Raw genomic sequence first — 16246 nt, 5'->3', positions numbered from 1 at the left:
GCCGAGACACAAACGTAAACTACAACTACGACTACCCCAACTACTACTACTACTAGTAGTAGTAGTAGTCCCTTAATCTACTTTCCCCCCAAAAGTCTTCTCAATCTTCCTTTTCCTCCGGCCTAAATTGTTTACATTTTTTCCCTTCGCCGTCTCGAACAGTAGTAAGCTCAGAGGTATTTTCTTTATTCTTTGATTAAATTATCGTTTAATTGATATATATCAATAATAATAATGATTATAATAACACTTATTCTTATCAATAATATGCTAAGATCTACTCTTTGGATTCTCCGATATGTTATTAATAATAATTTATTTAAGAAGTATTTTCTTTATTGTTTCATTAATCTATCATTTAATTGATATATATATATATATATATATATATATATATATATATATATATATGTGTGTGTGTGTGTGTGTATACATACCAATAATAATAATGATAATTATAACAATTATTTTTATCTTTGGATTCTTTGATTTGTTATTAATAGTATTATATTAATCATTATTATTGAATAACAACAACAGCAATACTAATACTAATAATAATAAACACTCTGTACTAGTACTTTAATGTGTAATAATAGGAAAACAGAGATAGAAATTGAATAAATATTCGATTTGTTATTAATAATACTTTATCAATCATCATTATTGAATAGCAACAACAGCAATGCTACTACCAATAATAAACATTTTGTACTATTACTTTAATATGTAATAAGAAAAATAATGAAATTGAATAAACAAGTACAGTAACTTCTATAAAACGTACCCTTACCAAACGTACGTCAGGGTTCACAGAAGTCCCCACTGGGGACCACTGTGAACCTTGTTTTTTTTTTTTTTTTTTTTTTTCAATTTACAAAACCAAATAAAGACGATATAAACAGTTTGTACACGAACAGAGGCACTCCACGAAGATATAACAACAACAACAGCAACAACAACAACAACAATAAAGACAGTTGTGCACAGATGTCAGCTACACGTTCCCATTTTTTCTCCTCCCTCCTTGGTTAAGTGACCAAAGACGGTGGCGATAAAACCTCTATCCGCAGTGCAGTGGCTGCTGAACGAACAACCACCGAGAGGAAATAATAAACACGGTTCATTAGGCGATCCTTATTGATTATGTGAGTAATTAAGCTACCATATAAAAAGTAATCATTCAAGTTTAGTAAGTAATTAAAGAATGAAAAGCATACTCAGGGCTTCTATAGTAAGCATTAATACTTTTGCTATTTCAAAACGTCCTTGGAATACTGTATACATTGAGAGAGAGAGAGAGAGAGAGAGAGAGAGAGAGAGAGAGAGAGAGAGAGAGAGAGAGAGAGCATATTGTAGTTAATTCCTAGCCTTCAGTAAGTCCAAGTTGACTCTTAATTCGTGGATGAAAACTTTGTGCAAAACACTTTCGCAACAGTCTCTTCAAGACTCCAGCCCAGAAGGCTCACCAGTAGTGCGACTAAACTCCTGCACACACTGCACTGCGGCTTTTTCCTTTTATCTTTCAATCAATATCCGGTTTTCGTGGTTATCAATACCGAGCCCTCTCCGATACAACTATCTGGCACCCTCTCTTGTCTCCTTCCTCTTAAATACTTTGAATTCTTCCCCATGACCAGACCATCTCAGAAAAACGCACATACATTCTTACACCTTTGATAATATTTCTGCTTTTGTCTATCACCAAATTTCACCAATGGAATAATAATAATTATAATAATAATAAATAATAATAATAATAATAATAATAATTATTATTATTATTATTATTATTATTATTATTATTATTATTATTATCATTTTGACGCGAAAACGCGTCATCGGACCACCAGAGGGTTAAATTTATCATACGATTATACTAAGTAACATAAAAATATATTTTTTTTATTATTTGAATAGCACTTAAACCCCAGACACTAAAGACCTATTTTGCCCCCCCCCCCAAAAAAAAAAAAAAAAAACGTAAAGAACCATTCAAATAATGTCCTTAAACACAAGATTCTCTTAACATTCCTAAACATTGGATTGGAGGAATTCTGGCCCCTGCATTGCGATACTCTCTTGTGTGCCACGGCATCTCTTAAAACACACCAGGGTATTTGTTCATGGAAATTCTTAGAGTTTTAGTCACGATGCATAAACTGAAGACTTTATACTTATACCGTACTTATATGAAAAAAGATCGTAGGAACACTTAAGCTTTTGAAGTTTCAAATTAAGTACGAAAAATAAAGGCTTCATAAATTTGTCAAACACACTTGTGCTAAACTCTCTCTCTCTCTCTCTCTCTCTCTCTCTCTCTCTCTCTCTCTCTCTCTCTCTCTCTCTCTCTCTCTCCTCTCTCTCTCTCTCTATATATATATATATATATATATATATATATATATATAATATATATATATATATATATTTATATATACATACATACATACACACACAGAGAGAGAGAGAGAGAGAGAGAGAGAGAGAGAGAGAGAGAGAGAGAGAGAGAGAGAGAGAGAGAGGCGTGTCATCATACTTGGAGTTCATTAACTATGTATTAAATACACACACAGATATATATATATATATATATATATATATATATATATATATTATATATATATATATATATATATATATATGTGTGTGTGTGTGTGTGTGTGTGTGTGTGTGTGTTTAATACCAGGAGTTAATTAATCAATTTACCTTAAATATTCATTACAAGACTAAGCCAAATTAGCAAGTAAACTATATTAAACAACAAACGATACAATTTACTAGGCCTAACATTCCACGACTGCAGTCCAATGATACGTTTTTTTTCCCACATGCCACTAAACCAAATAAACGCTGACCTCAAGTTTAGACTGAAATGGACCCGCAGTGCTACGAGTACCAGAAAGCGTCCTCACGAATAATCAAAAAACAAAACCCACGTATATAGGGACACAAGCGTTGCCACAACTTGAAGGCATTCCACCACACCGCGTATACAATGGCACACATATTTCATCGATTGGCACTGCTATATAATTCCTAAGGATACGATATCTACGCGTCGCGTGCACATTAATAACTAAGAAACTAGACTGTATGTATACGAGGCATTAAAAACTTTGAATTCATAACCCATATGCAAGATAGTTATTTAAAGGGTGATACACAGGGGAAAAAAAAGTAGATGGAATGAATTGATATAATGTCAAATCAAACAAATTTGTTCAGTTTTTGTTTAATATACTTACGAATTTGGCACAGTCTTACAATCAAAGAGAAATGTCAAATTAACTAATTATATACATTAAATATATAAATATATATATATATATATATATTATATATATATATATATACACACACACACATATACTGTATATATATATATATATATATATATATATATATATATATATATATATATATATATATATATATATATATATATATATAGAGAGAGAGAGAGAGAGAGAGAGAGAGAGAGAGAGAGAGAGAGAGAGAGAGAGAGAGAGCGAGAGAGAGAGAGAGGAGAGAGAGCAACCTCCAAACGCATGAGGCTTCCCCATCAGGCAGGCACGACCCTCACCCACAATGACCTACACTGACTAAGGAGGTGAAGCCCCGAAGAAAAAAAAAGGGGTAGAAGTTGGGAGAGGAGGAGCGAGGGGAGAGCAGAGAGAGGGGAGAGAGGCAGACAAAGGGAGAGCAAAGTAACAAAAAAATGGTGAGTATGCTTGTGATGTTCTTGAAAAAAAAAAAATAAGAAAAAAACATAAGTCAGTTGGGGTTAGAGACAACGAAACTAGCCAGCAAGCCAGAAAAAAAAGGATATAAATTCTTTTAAATAGAACTAGAGAAATTGGAAGCTAACTACCGCAGAGTAATCTCGGATATTTCTCTATGAGGGGAGTATGAATCACAATTAAAACCATTTTGTATATAGAAATTTACGAACCTTCAAACTGTTAGATTTAAATTTGCTTCTTGAGTTATTTGACCTCACAAATAGCTAAGGATATATATATATATATATATATATATATATATATATATATATATATATATATATATTACATATCCATATAAGCGTCAAAATCACAGGGAAACGTGATGCTCCGATGCAAAAACAATCACAGATAAAAGAAAAATTAAAATAACGTCGAATCTTGACTAGTTTCGTGTTCCTGAAGTAGTAACGGAATTAGTCAGGACTTACATTTATATTTTAACTTTCCTTGTTATTCTTTTCTTAGTATATACATACAGAGTAAATGAGAGAGAGAGAGAGAGAGAGAGAGAGAGAGAGAGAGAGAGAGAGAGAGAGAGAGAGAGAGAGAGAGAGAGATTTCGTCATTACACCCTTTAGTAAACCAGTAATGTATGTCGTGAGGATATCCAGACAACAAGACAGAATCAAACAAGCGGATAAAAGCAGAAATTAAATTGTAAATGCAACAAAAATCACTCATTCCTTCATGATTAACATCACATGGTATTTTTTATTTTTTTTTTTAGAATTTTTACAAACAATAACAACAATAAAAAAAATCTGTTTTATTATGTTGCTTCTGTTTCCTTCCACTATTGCCAAGTTCCTTACTGGTGCTGCTGTTTTTTTTTTCTTTTTTTTTATGACTAGAGAAATTCGAAAAAAAATAATGCCATATAGGGTCAATGCCAGCAGATGACTTGAACCCTGATATAAAACACTGATGAAGACTTGTGATATGACGAGACAAAGGATAATAAATAGTTACTAAATATTAATTAATATCTTAAGATAAAAATCTCGAAAACGAGTTAAAATATGGCAATATAAAATATAGAAAGATGAAATATCTTAGGTCTTTAACATCAATACCAAGTCAACATCTGCAGAAAGATGAATAAATGTCGTACTTCATTCTGGGTTAGTCAACATCATAAAATATAGAAATTGAATAATATAAATGTACTAAGCCCACATAACACCAAATAAATAACAGAAATACCAATCAAGTGATATATTTCAGTGGACATGGCATCAATAAATTATCAGTTAACTAACCCAGTTGAACGACTGACATAGGAATAAAATAAATATTCTGGCTCCTTCTCTTGTAGTCTTTCTTTGAGCCGAGCTGCTGGGTGACTGAATCACAGTCTGCATGGCAACCAAGGTCGAAATCACAATGGACTGACATTTAAAAGCAGGTAAACAATGGGACAAGTGAGTCAATCGATTAAAAATTATTCCAAAGTTATTTTCGAATAAGATTTAAAATGTTTCGTAAATAACTTTTAAACATGAACTGAGGATAACTAACTGGTTACAAAAGTAATTAAATATATTAACTTTTAAACAGAACTGAGGATAACTAATTATTACAAAGGTAATTAAATATATTAACTTTTAAACGGAACTGAGGAAAACTAATTGATTACAAAAGTACTTAAATATATTAACTTTTAAACAGAACTCAGGATAACTAATTGATTACAAAAGTAATTAAATATATTAACATTTAAACAGTACAGAGGATAACTAATTAATTACAAAAGTAATTAACTATATCAAGTCTACCGAGTTTGCCAAGAACTGTGAACCAACATTCCAGCTAATTCATATCAATAGAAGGATAAAAGACAGTTTATAAGAACAATTCTGATATTTGAATTAGGATATAAAATTGTAAAGTAGCAAGCTCATAAAAGTCCAAATAGAATTTCGGGACATACACCTGGCCCCGTCACATATATAAAAAATTGAAAATACGAGAAAACTGGGAAAAAAGATTAATAAAATGCATACTAATGAATAAGAAAAAATGAATGAAAACAAGAAACACAAAGTGAATAAATAATCCTGATTGATCAGGGTACAAACCTTTTGATTGTCTGGTCTCTGAAGATTGAAGAACGAGGCTGCAATGTAATATTAAGATAATGGAAAGAAACAAAGATATAAACAAAGGTAATTCGAAGTAAATGACGTGCTAAAAGATCATTCATTTGTCTCTTGACTTCATGCAGTGAAGTATTCTGATGGTGAGGTCTGCCGCAGACAGACATAAAAAAACTCCATTTTCATGAGTGGGCTAAAAGAGAATTATTATTCTATTCAAGACTGATATGAAAACAAAATGAAATAGTGTAGGAATAAGCATAGATAAATCATAATAAATAGCTATATTAATTAATATAATAAACAAAATATTACTACAGATATTTGTCCTTTTCCATGAGTGGGCTAAAAGAGAATTATCATTCTATTCACGACTGATGAAAAAAAAAAATGAAATAGTGAAGGAATAAGCATAGATAAATCATAATAAATATCTACATTAATTAATGTAATAAATCAAAATATTGCTAAAATATTTGTTCGACTATAAGCTAATCTATTTCTATTAACACAAATTTGGAACTTAAACATAAGTGTCTGGCGGAAATAAAATTTAATTCCTAAATTATGCTATTCTACCGTGGATCTAGACATTCCCAAATATAATTATAAACAAACAACCTAAGCAAAAATCATATAATTGAAAATAGTTTATAAATAATTTAACCTAACTCCAATAAAACACTACTTCGTTTCAAACCTTACTCGGCAAATGAACATTGTTTGAAATTTTCATTAAACTGAATAAAACACTACTTCGTTTCTAACCTAACTCGGCAAATGAACATTATTTGAAATTCTCATTAAGCCGTGAATAAAACACTACTTCGTTTCTAACCTAACTCAGCAAATGAACATTGTTTGAAATTTTCATTAAGCCTTGAATAAAACACTACTTCGTTTCAAACCTAACTCAGCAAATGAACATTGTTTGAAATTTTCATTAAACTGTGAATAAAACACTACTTCGTTTCTAACCTAACTCAGCAAATGAACATTGTTTGAAATTTTCATTAAACTGTGAATAAAACACTACTTCGTTTCTAACCTAACTCAGCAAATGAACATTGTTTGAAATTTTCATTAAACTGTGAATAAAACACTACTTCGTTTCTAACCTAACTCAGCAAATGAACATTGTTTGAAATTTTCATTAAACTGTGAATAAAACACTACTTCGTTTCTAACCTAACTCGGCAAATGAACATTGTTTGAAATTTTCATTAAACTGTGAATAAAACACTACTTCGTTTCTAACCTAACTCGGCAAATGTACATTGTTTGAAATTTTCATTAAACTGTGAATAAAACACTACTTCGTTTCAAACCTAACTCGGCAAATGAACATTGTATGAAATTTTAAGTAAACTGTGAATAAAACACTACTTCGTTTCAAACCTAACTCGACAAATGTACATTGTTTGAAATTCTCATTAAGCTGTGAATAAAACACTACTTCGTTTCAAACCTAACTCGGCAAATGAACATAGTTTGAAATTCTTATTAAACTGTGGACGTAGCAAACAGCAATGCAGGCAAATACCGAAGAACCTCTGGCCGTGAAACAGAAGAGACTGGTGATATCGAGTCTGGTGCTTGAAGTGGTTGCATCACGTCAGTCGTGCATGGCACAGATACCACTGAGTACCACCAGCTGTGTTCACAAGGCAAAATTCTGTGTGAACTCAGGATGGTACTCGTGGTACCTGTCCAAAGATCGTCTTCACTCTCGTACCGCTGTGTATCATGCGCCTTGAATGAAGATAGCTCGTCTTCGAATTCATCTTGAATGTTTATGTCCACAAGTTGTCAGAAACAATTGTCTATACTCTCTACAGTTACAATTATTTGATTGGTTCTGGAACTAACGCTATCATTATGAAAATAGGGGAATATATATACTTATATGTATTTACATACGTATATACCTTTCTTCTCACATTACACTAATGACCTTAATATTATGGTACTAATTTGGTTAAAATTATACAAACTCTTTTAACATCTTAGAGCAGTAAATCTATGTACTGGGTAACTATATAGTTCATCACTTGTAAATGCTAAATTTCTTCATGATAAAGCATGCATCTGGGATCTAGATTTGCAATGATTGACACAATTTATCGTTCTATTTACGTGCAACAGAGTAATGTTTACGGCAAATTTCTCTCTCCTTATGCATCCTTTTGCGTTTCTCTGCTTTCATTTTCATTTTGGGTAACTAATTCTAGTCATTTCTTGCTTTTTTAAACAACACCCTTTTATATGATAGTTTTCTATCATTTTGTTTTTAAAATCCCGTACTGGACGTTCATAATTAGAGAGAGAAATATTTGACTTAAGTGTATTACCACATTTCCCTACTTTTACTATACAAATCTTTAGTTAATTATTCGTCAAGTTCCTTTCAGCTAAAGTAGTTGACAATGTATGTTAATCAAATCTTATTTAAGCAAATGCAAAGTAGATATCTCATTATAATAAGATTTACATTTCCTACAAACTTACCTAAGGTTTGACCCACTGACAAGTTTACAATAGTTAAAGTATATACACAGTCTTGAATAATTCATTAATTAGCAAATAGTCAGAACATTAACAAAATAAGAAAAATTACCTTTCATCGAGCCATCATAAATCATATTTATGTAGTAATACTTCGCCTGTTAAGAATTTCTTTGGATTAAAGTAATTTTGAGATGTCAACCTATTCAATATTCATTGATGCTTCTGGTATGGTTGAATATATTCATCGTAGAAGATAAAAAAAAAAAAACAAGTGCTCACCTCAATCCTCTGGGTGTACCTATCCCTTACACTACCTAATATAAGTCAAAAATATATCTATAATATAAATAAATTAGTTCCTTATGTACTTATCTAAGACTTAATATTGAGAGTTTCGTTATTAAACCCTTATAGTTGAGAGTTCAATGAACTGAAAGAAAAAGTATAAAATCATAAAAAATAAACCTTTCATGTGTACTCACAGTCTGCCAGAAGTCTCCATGAGAGCGTCATCTCCTTCGATACGGTAGATCTTGCCGTACATGACGTAATCGAAGGGATCAGCACGTGACGGACCAGGTTTCCAGAGGGTTATAGTCCGGTCCGTCAGTCGGGTATCCGTCTTCACGGAGCGTGTGGCCAGCACAAGGCGGAATTTGTCGCCTGCGGAAGAATAAGAGAAAAAGATGGATTAAAATGATTAATCTTAAGCTTTATTACATGAAAAGGAAGAGAGAGAGAGAGAGAGAGAGAGGAGAGAGAGAGAGAGAGAGAGAGAGAGAGAGAGAGAGAGAGAGAGAGTTGTCGCCTGCTGAAGAATATAAAAGACGGATTAAAAATTATTGATCTTAAGCTTTATTACATGAAGAGAGAGAGAGAGAGAGAGAGAGAGAGAGAGAGAGAGGAGAGAGAGAGAGAGAGAGAGAGAGAGAGAGAGAGTTGTCGCCAGCATTAGAATAAAAAGGACTGATTAAAAATGATTAATCTTAGGCTTTACTACATGAGGAGAGAGAGAGAGAGAGAGAGAGAGGAGAGAGAGAGAGGAGAGAGAGAGAGAGAGAGAGCAATGTACCGTACCTTGGAAGCATTATGAATGCCTAGACGACAATTGCCAGGTAAAACCAACCAACGGTCCTCTGCCTTAAAAATTATCCTAAGACAAACTCTCTTTCCGGTAAATTGTTCAAACTTCAAGGTCAGGGTCTCTCTCTCCTCTCTCTCTCTCTCTCTCTCTCTCTCTCTCTCTTCTCTCTCTCTCTCTCTCTCTCTCTCTCTCTCTCTCTCTCTCCTCTCTCTCTCTCTCTCATAAAATACAAGTGTATACAAACTTATATATATACAGAATTAATAACAACCTCTCTCTCTCTCTCTCCTCTCCTCCTCCTCTCTCTCTCTCTCTCCTCTCTCTCTCTCTCTCTCTCTCTCAGTATATATATATATATATATATATATATATATATATATATATATATATATATATAGATATATATATATATATATATATATATACACGGTGTATATAAACTTATAAATATACAGACTTAATAACAGACACACACACACACTCTCTCATATAAATGCACGTGTATATAAACTTAGAAATATACATAATTAAAACACTTGTATTTGTTAATTATAAACCGAAAAATTAAATTCTTGATAAAATCCTGATTGAAAAAAACCAACTTCCTCATCACTGCACACTTCAAAAAAAAATCATATCAACGTTAATTCACTGAATGCAATATTCCTCGTAGTAAGAAATATATAAAAAACCAAAACAGAACACTTAATTCCTGAACGCTTAAAAAATGGTAGTTTTGTTGTTTTGTTGTTGCAGTAAATAATGGGGAAGTCAGGAGGGGAGTGACGTCCTGATCGCTGTGATGACTCCAGCTGAACTACGGCTAAATCCGGATGGCGGTCCCTTTATAGCACAGGTAAAGACGAAGAGACACAAACAGCATAGAGATATGAGGTGGGTTTTGGGGGTGTTCAAAAACCTTATCGTTTTATCGTTAAGTTGGAAAAGTAAAAGGGGGGAGGGGGAGTATGTTTTTATCAATGGCGCCACCTCCAGCCACGGACAGACAATTGTCTGTGATAGATAAGGGAAAGGAAAGGGGGAGGAGGATGAAATAAGTGAATGTCATTATGTCAGTAACGCCCAACTAAATGAATCTCTCTCTCTCTCTCTCTCTCTCCTCTCTCTCTCTCTCTCTCTCTCTCTCTCTCTTTTACACACATAAATAAATAAATAAATATATATATATATATATATATAATATATATATATATATATATATATCTATATATATATATATATATATATATATATATATATATATATATATATATAACATATATGTTTGGAAGATTGAAAGACGTGCACGTGTTTAGGGGTATGGTGGAAGGAAAATTGGTGGAAGGAAATTGGTTGTAGCAAAAGAGTGGGGGAATAGAGAGGTGGATGTAAAAGGGAGCTAGTGAGGGTTGAAGAGCTAATAAAACCTGGGGTAAAAAGTAAATATCAGGAAAGGTTGAAAATGGCATATGACGAGGTGAGAGTAAGAGAAACTGGTAATTTAGAGGAGGAGTGGAAGTTAGCAAAAGAAAATTTTGTTGGGATTGCAAGTGATGTATGTGGCAAGAAGGTTGTTGGAGGCAGCATGAGGAAGGGCAGTGAATGGTGGAATGAAGGAGTGAAGGTAAAAGTGGAAGAGAAAAAGAGGGCTTTTGAAGAATGGCTGCAGAGTAATAGTATAGAGAAGTATGAAAAATATAGAGAGAAAAAGGTGGAAGTAAAGCGCAAGGTACGTGAGGCAAAGAGGGCAGCTGATCTTAGGTGGGGTCAGGGACTGGGTCAGTCATATGAAGAGAATAAGAAGAAGTTTTGGAAAGAAGTGAAGAGAGTAAGAAAGGCCGGCACAAGAATTGAAGAGACAGTGAAAGATGGAAATGGAAGGTTGTTAAAAGGAGAGGAGGCAAGGAAAAGGTGGGCGGAATATTTTGAAAGTTTGCTGAATGTTGAGGATGATAGGGAGGCAGAGATAATTGCTGTTCCAGGTGTTGAGGTGCCAGTGATGGGAGATGAGAATGAGAGAGAGATTACAATAGAGGAAGTGAGGAGAGCACTAGATGAAACGAGAGTAGGAAAAGCATCTGGTATGGATGGTGTGAAAGCTGAGATGTTGAAGGAAGGGGGTGTGACTGTAATTGAATGGTTGGTGAGATTGTTTAATGTGTGTTTTGTGTTGTCAATGGTACCAGTAGATTGGGTCTGTGCATGTATTGTACCACTATATAAGGGTAAGGGAGATGTGCATGAGTGTTGTAATTCAAGAGGTATTAGTTTGTTGAGTGTAGTTGGAAAAGTGTATGGTAGAGTACTGATTAATAGGATTAAGGATAAAACAGAGAATGCAATCTGGGAAGTACAGGGGGGTTTTAGAAGAGGTAGGGGTTGTATGAATCAGATTTTTACAGTTAGGCAGATATGCGAGAAATATTTAGCAAAAGGTAAGGAGGTGTATGTTGCGTTTATGGATCTGGAGAAAGCATATGATAGAGTTGATAGGGAAGCAATGTGGAATGTGATGAGGTTATATGGAGTTGGTGGAAGGTTGTTGCAAGCAGTGAAAAGTTTCTACAAAGGTAGTAAAGCATGTGTTAGAATAGGAAATGAAGTGAGCGATTGGTTTCCGGTGAGAGTGGGGCTGAGACAGGGATGTGTGATGTCGCCGTGGTTGTTTAACTTGTATGTTGATGGAGTGGTGAGAGAGGTGAATGCTCGAGTGCTTGGACGAGGATTAAAACTGGTAGACGAGAATGATCATGAATGGGAGGTAAATCAGTTGTTGTTTGCGGATGATACTGTACTGGTAGCAGACACAGAAGAGAAGCTTGACCGACTAGTGACAGAATTTGGAAGGGTGTGTGAGAGAAGGAAGTTGAGAGTTAATGTGGGTAAGAGTAAGGTTATGAGATGTACGAGAAGGGAAGGTGGTGCAAGGTTGAATGTCATGTTGAATGGAGAGTTACTTGAGGAGGTGGATCAGTTTAAGTACTTGGGGTCTGTTGTTGCAGCAAATGGTGGAGTGGAAGCAGATGTACGTCAGAGAGTGAATGAAGGTTGCAAAGTGTTGGGGGCAGTTAAGGGAGTAGTAAAAAATAGAGGGTTGGGCATGAATGTAAAGAGAGTTCTATATGAGAAAGTGATTGTACCAACTGTGATGTATGGATCGGAGTTGTGGGGAATGAAAGTGATGGAGAGACAGAAATTGAATGTGTTTGAGATGAAGTGTCTGAGGAGTATGACTGGTGTATCTCGAGTAGATAGGGTCAGGAACGAGGTGGTGAGGGTGAGAACGGGTGTGAGAAATGAGTTAGCGGCTAGAGTGGATATGAATGTGTTGAGGTGGTTTGGCCATGTTGAGAGAATGGAGAATGGCTGTCTGCTAAAGAAGGTGATGAATGCAAGAGTTGATGGGAGAAGTACAAGAGGAAGGCCAAGGTTTGGGTGGATGGATGGTGTGAAGAAAGCTCTGGGTGATAGGAGGATAGATGTAAGAGAGGCAAGAGAGCGTGCTAGAAATAGGAATGAATGGCGAGCGATTGTGACGCAGTTCCGGTAGGCCCTGCTGCTTCCTCCGGTGCCTTAGATGACCGCGGAGGTAGCAGCAGTAGGGGACTCAGCAGTATGAAGCTTCATCTGTGGTGGAAATGTGGGAGGTTGGGCTGTGGCACCCTAGCAGTACCAGCTGAACTCGGCTGAGTCCCTGGTTAGGCTGGAGGAACATAGAGAGTAGAGGTCCCCTTTTTTGTTTTGTTCTTGTTGATGTCGGCTACCCCCCAAAATTGGGGGAAGTGCCTTTGGTATATGGATGGATGGGATAAACATATACAAAACTTTAACATACGAAAGTCTACAATGTCCGATGTAAGAAAACTCATGAAGTAACATCTAAATTTTACAAATCAATAAATTCCTTTCTTAAACGATTTAAGAGAACTGCTTAAAACTAGAAACAAACTAAGAGTAACCCATATACACAACCAAGCACGAGGGGAAAGCGAAGAAAAAAAATATAAAAAAAAAGACGAGAAATTGGCAAATAAGTTGTGGGGAGTCAAGCAAACTTCAAGAGTCTGAGGGAATAGTATTTTGAGAGGAAATTTATTACCCTGCAGGTGAGGGGAAACCCTGTTACCTATAAAAGAATGGTAGGGAAGGAAAATAAAAAGGTTTTAAAGCAAGGGGAAGACTCATCACGAAAGAGTCCAATGTAAGGTGTTTTTCTTTATTCGACATTTTAGATAGAACCGTAGCTCTAAATGATTAAGTTATACGTGACGATAAAAAAGTAACAAAGCCCCAAAGTCTAGGTCTTGCAAAGCCCAACCTGGAGGCTTAGAAAACAAGAAACGATTTGAAATTTTGTCTTTTCCTTCTTTAGATGCTTTAGTTACCTAACTATCAATTATATAAAGCACTTTTTGAATGAATTGCATTAACACCAAACCAAATGTTTCTCTATCAACCTGATCTTGTTTTATCAGACCAAGATTCAATTTCTAACATATTCTACTTTAATGACTGCTTTACTTGTCCTGTCACACCCCAAAAAGAACTACGCTCTGTAGGACCTACGAGATTTGCGATCTATATTTGCAATGATTGACACAAGTTGTTGTTCTATTCACGTGCAACAGAGTAATGTTTACAGTAAATTCCTCTCTCCACGGTATAATAGCATTTAGGGAACAAAAAAACTCCTACTTCCTTTTAAAGACTTTGATATCATGTCTTTCGGATGTCATATAGGAGTTCGTTACAGAATCTTGGAGTGTATATTTGAAAGCACCCGTAACTATTCCAGTGTCGACAAAATTTGCTGACTGTAAATTCAACTGTACAGCAATACTCCTAGATATTTGGGACGTCCAGTTCTGAGACTATTCAAAAAGACCTGAACAGAATCCCCACACTACAAATACTATAAGAAAAAAAACTGCATTAAAAGAGAAATTCGCAAATACAACAACTGTATATGAGACCAACTTACTGGAGTATACGAGTAAGAATTGAACCTAACACATATCCATACAATGCAACGAACTTATCGCGGTTTTTGCAAAACAAGACGCATTCAGCGTGCATTGCTAAAGTAATACATATCCCTGAATGCTTCCAACCCAACTTGTTCGGAGTTTGACCTAAATCCATTCGATTGAGTAGATGTTGCGATGGGCTATAGTATATGACAGACACTGATGGACGGCAGAAGGATAGAAGGATAGAAAGATGCGCTATAATATATATGACAGAGGCACTGACGGACGGCAGAAGGATAAAAAGGTAGATGCGCCATAGTAAATATGACAGACACTGATGGACGGCAAAAGGATAGAAGGATAGAAAGATGAGACACAGAAAATATGACACACTGACGGACGGTAGAAGGATAGGATAGATGCGCCATAGTAAATATGACAAGACTCTGTCGGACAGCAGGAGGATAGAAGGATAGAAAGATAGATGATATCCCTCCATGCACATCTATAAATATGATCTACCTCTGAGTCCAAGCGTGACCGAACTTCCCTCGACCGTGTAATAAGAGTAGCCTTGACAAAGTGAGTGTAACAGATACACTGACAGAAAGTCTGATATACACAGGGAAACAGAGAAATGTAAGGTCATAGGGACATACTAAGAAACGGAGGCTAAAGTATACTCCATCCCCCCTCTTGTGTGTGTGTGTATATATATATATATATATATATATATATATATATATATATATATAAAACAATTAATATATAAACCCAGCACACAATAGTATTCTAGAGAATAGCAGGTATAAATACAGACAATGCAGTATAACTGTGATAAAATTCTAACCCTGTATAGACATTATGATTAATTTCAAGAAAATTCCAATAAAATATGCGACAATTATAGAATAAAGGAAAATAAACTCCTGGTACTAACAAGCAGTTAAAATAAAATTTAAAAACCTATAACAAACGAAGGAAAAACACAAAGGAGTCAACCATTTCCAGGTATAAATATTGGATAATTATATTTAAATCTGGTATACATGAAAGAACCAACAATATGATAAAGGGACATGGGAAAGAAAACGCGAATAAATTAACAGGAAAAGCCACTGTAAAAGATGAAGGTACGATTTACCAAAGACCAACAAATAGATACGCCAACAGTAACCCGACATAGAAAAAGTCTCAATCGCTGAACGAGTGACAAAGAAAAAGTCTCAATGGCTGAACGGCCGACAAAGAAAAAGTCTCAATCGCTGAACGGCAGACAAAGAAAAAGTCTCAATGGCTGAACAGCCGACAAAGAAAAAGTCTCAATGGCTGAACGGCCGACAAAGAAAATGTCTCAATGGCTGAAAGAAAAGGTCTCAATGGCTGAACGGCCGACAAAGAAAAAGTCTCAAGGGCTGAACGGCCGACAAAGAAAAGGTCTCAATGGCTGAACGGCCGACAAAGAAAAAGTCTCAAGGGCTGAACGGCCGACAAAGAAAAAGTCTCAAGGGCTGAACGGCCGACAAAGAAAAAGTCTCAATGGCTGAACAGCCGACAAAAAAAGTCTCAAGGGCTGAACGGCCGACAAAGAAAAAGTCTCAATGGCTGAATGGCCGACAAAGAAAAGGTCTCAATGGCTGAACGGCCGACAAAGAAAAAGTCTCAATGGCTGAACGGCCGACAAAGAAAAAGTCTCAAGGGCTGAACGGCCGACAAAGAAAAAGTCTCAATGGCTGAACGGCCGACAAAGAAAAAGTCTCAAGGGCTGAACGGCCGACAAAGAAAAAGTCTCAAGGGCTG

The 16246-nt window shown here is 35.1% G+C and overlaps 1 protein-coding gene across 1 annotated transcript in view; it reads right to left on the bottom strand.

The window, feature by feature from the left end:
- Polr2H (DNA-directed RNA polymerases I, II, and III subunit Rpb8) overlaps positions 1–16246 on the bottom strand; it is a 367939-nt gene that overhangs the window by 30627 nt on the left and 321066 nt on the right. Inside the window, 3 exon segments of the mRNA XM_068349926.1 lie at positions 8875–8972; positions 8974–9029; positions 9032–9055. Of these exon segments, the coding sequence (XP_068206027.1) occupies positions 8875–8972; positions 8974–9029; positions 9032–9055 (178 nt within the window).

This window comes from Palaemon carinicauda, chromosome 26 (assembly GCF_036898095.1).
Source record: "Palaemon carinicauda isolate YSFRI2023 chromosome 26, ASM3689809v2, whole genome shotgun sequence".
Classification (NCBI taxonomy): Eukaryota; Metazoa; Arthropoda; class Malacostraca; order Decapoda; family Palaemonidae; genus Palaemon; species Palaemon carinicauda.
The sequence above is the reverse complement of the archived record's forward strand: the minus strand, read 5'-3'. Positions and strand labels throughout refer to the sequence as shown.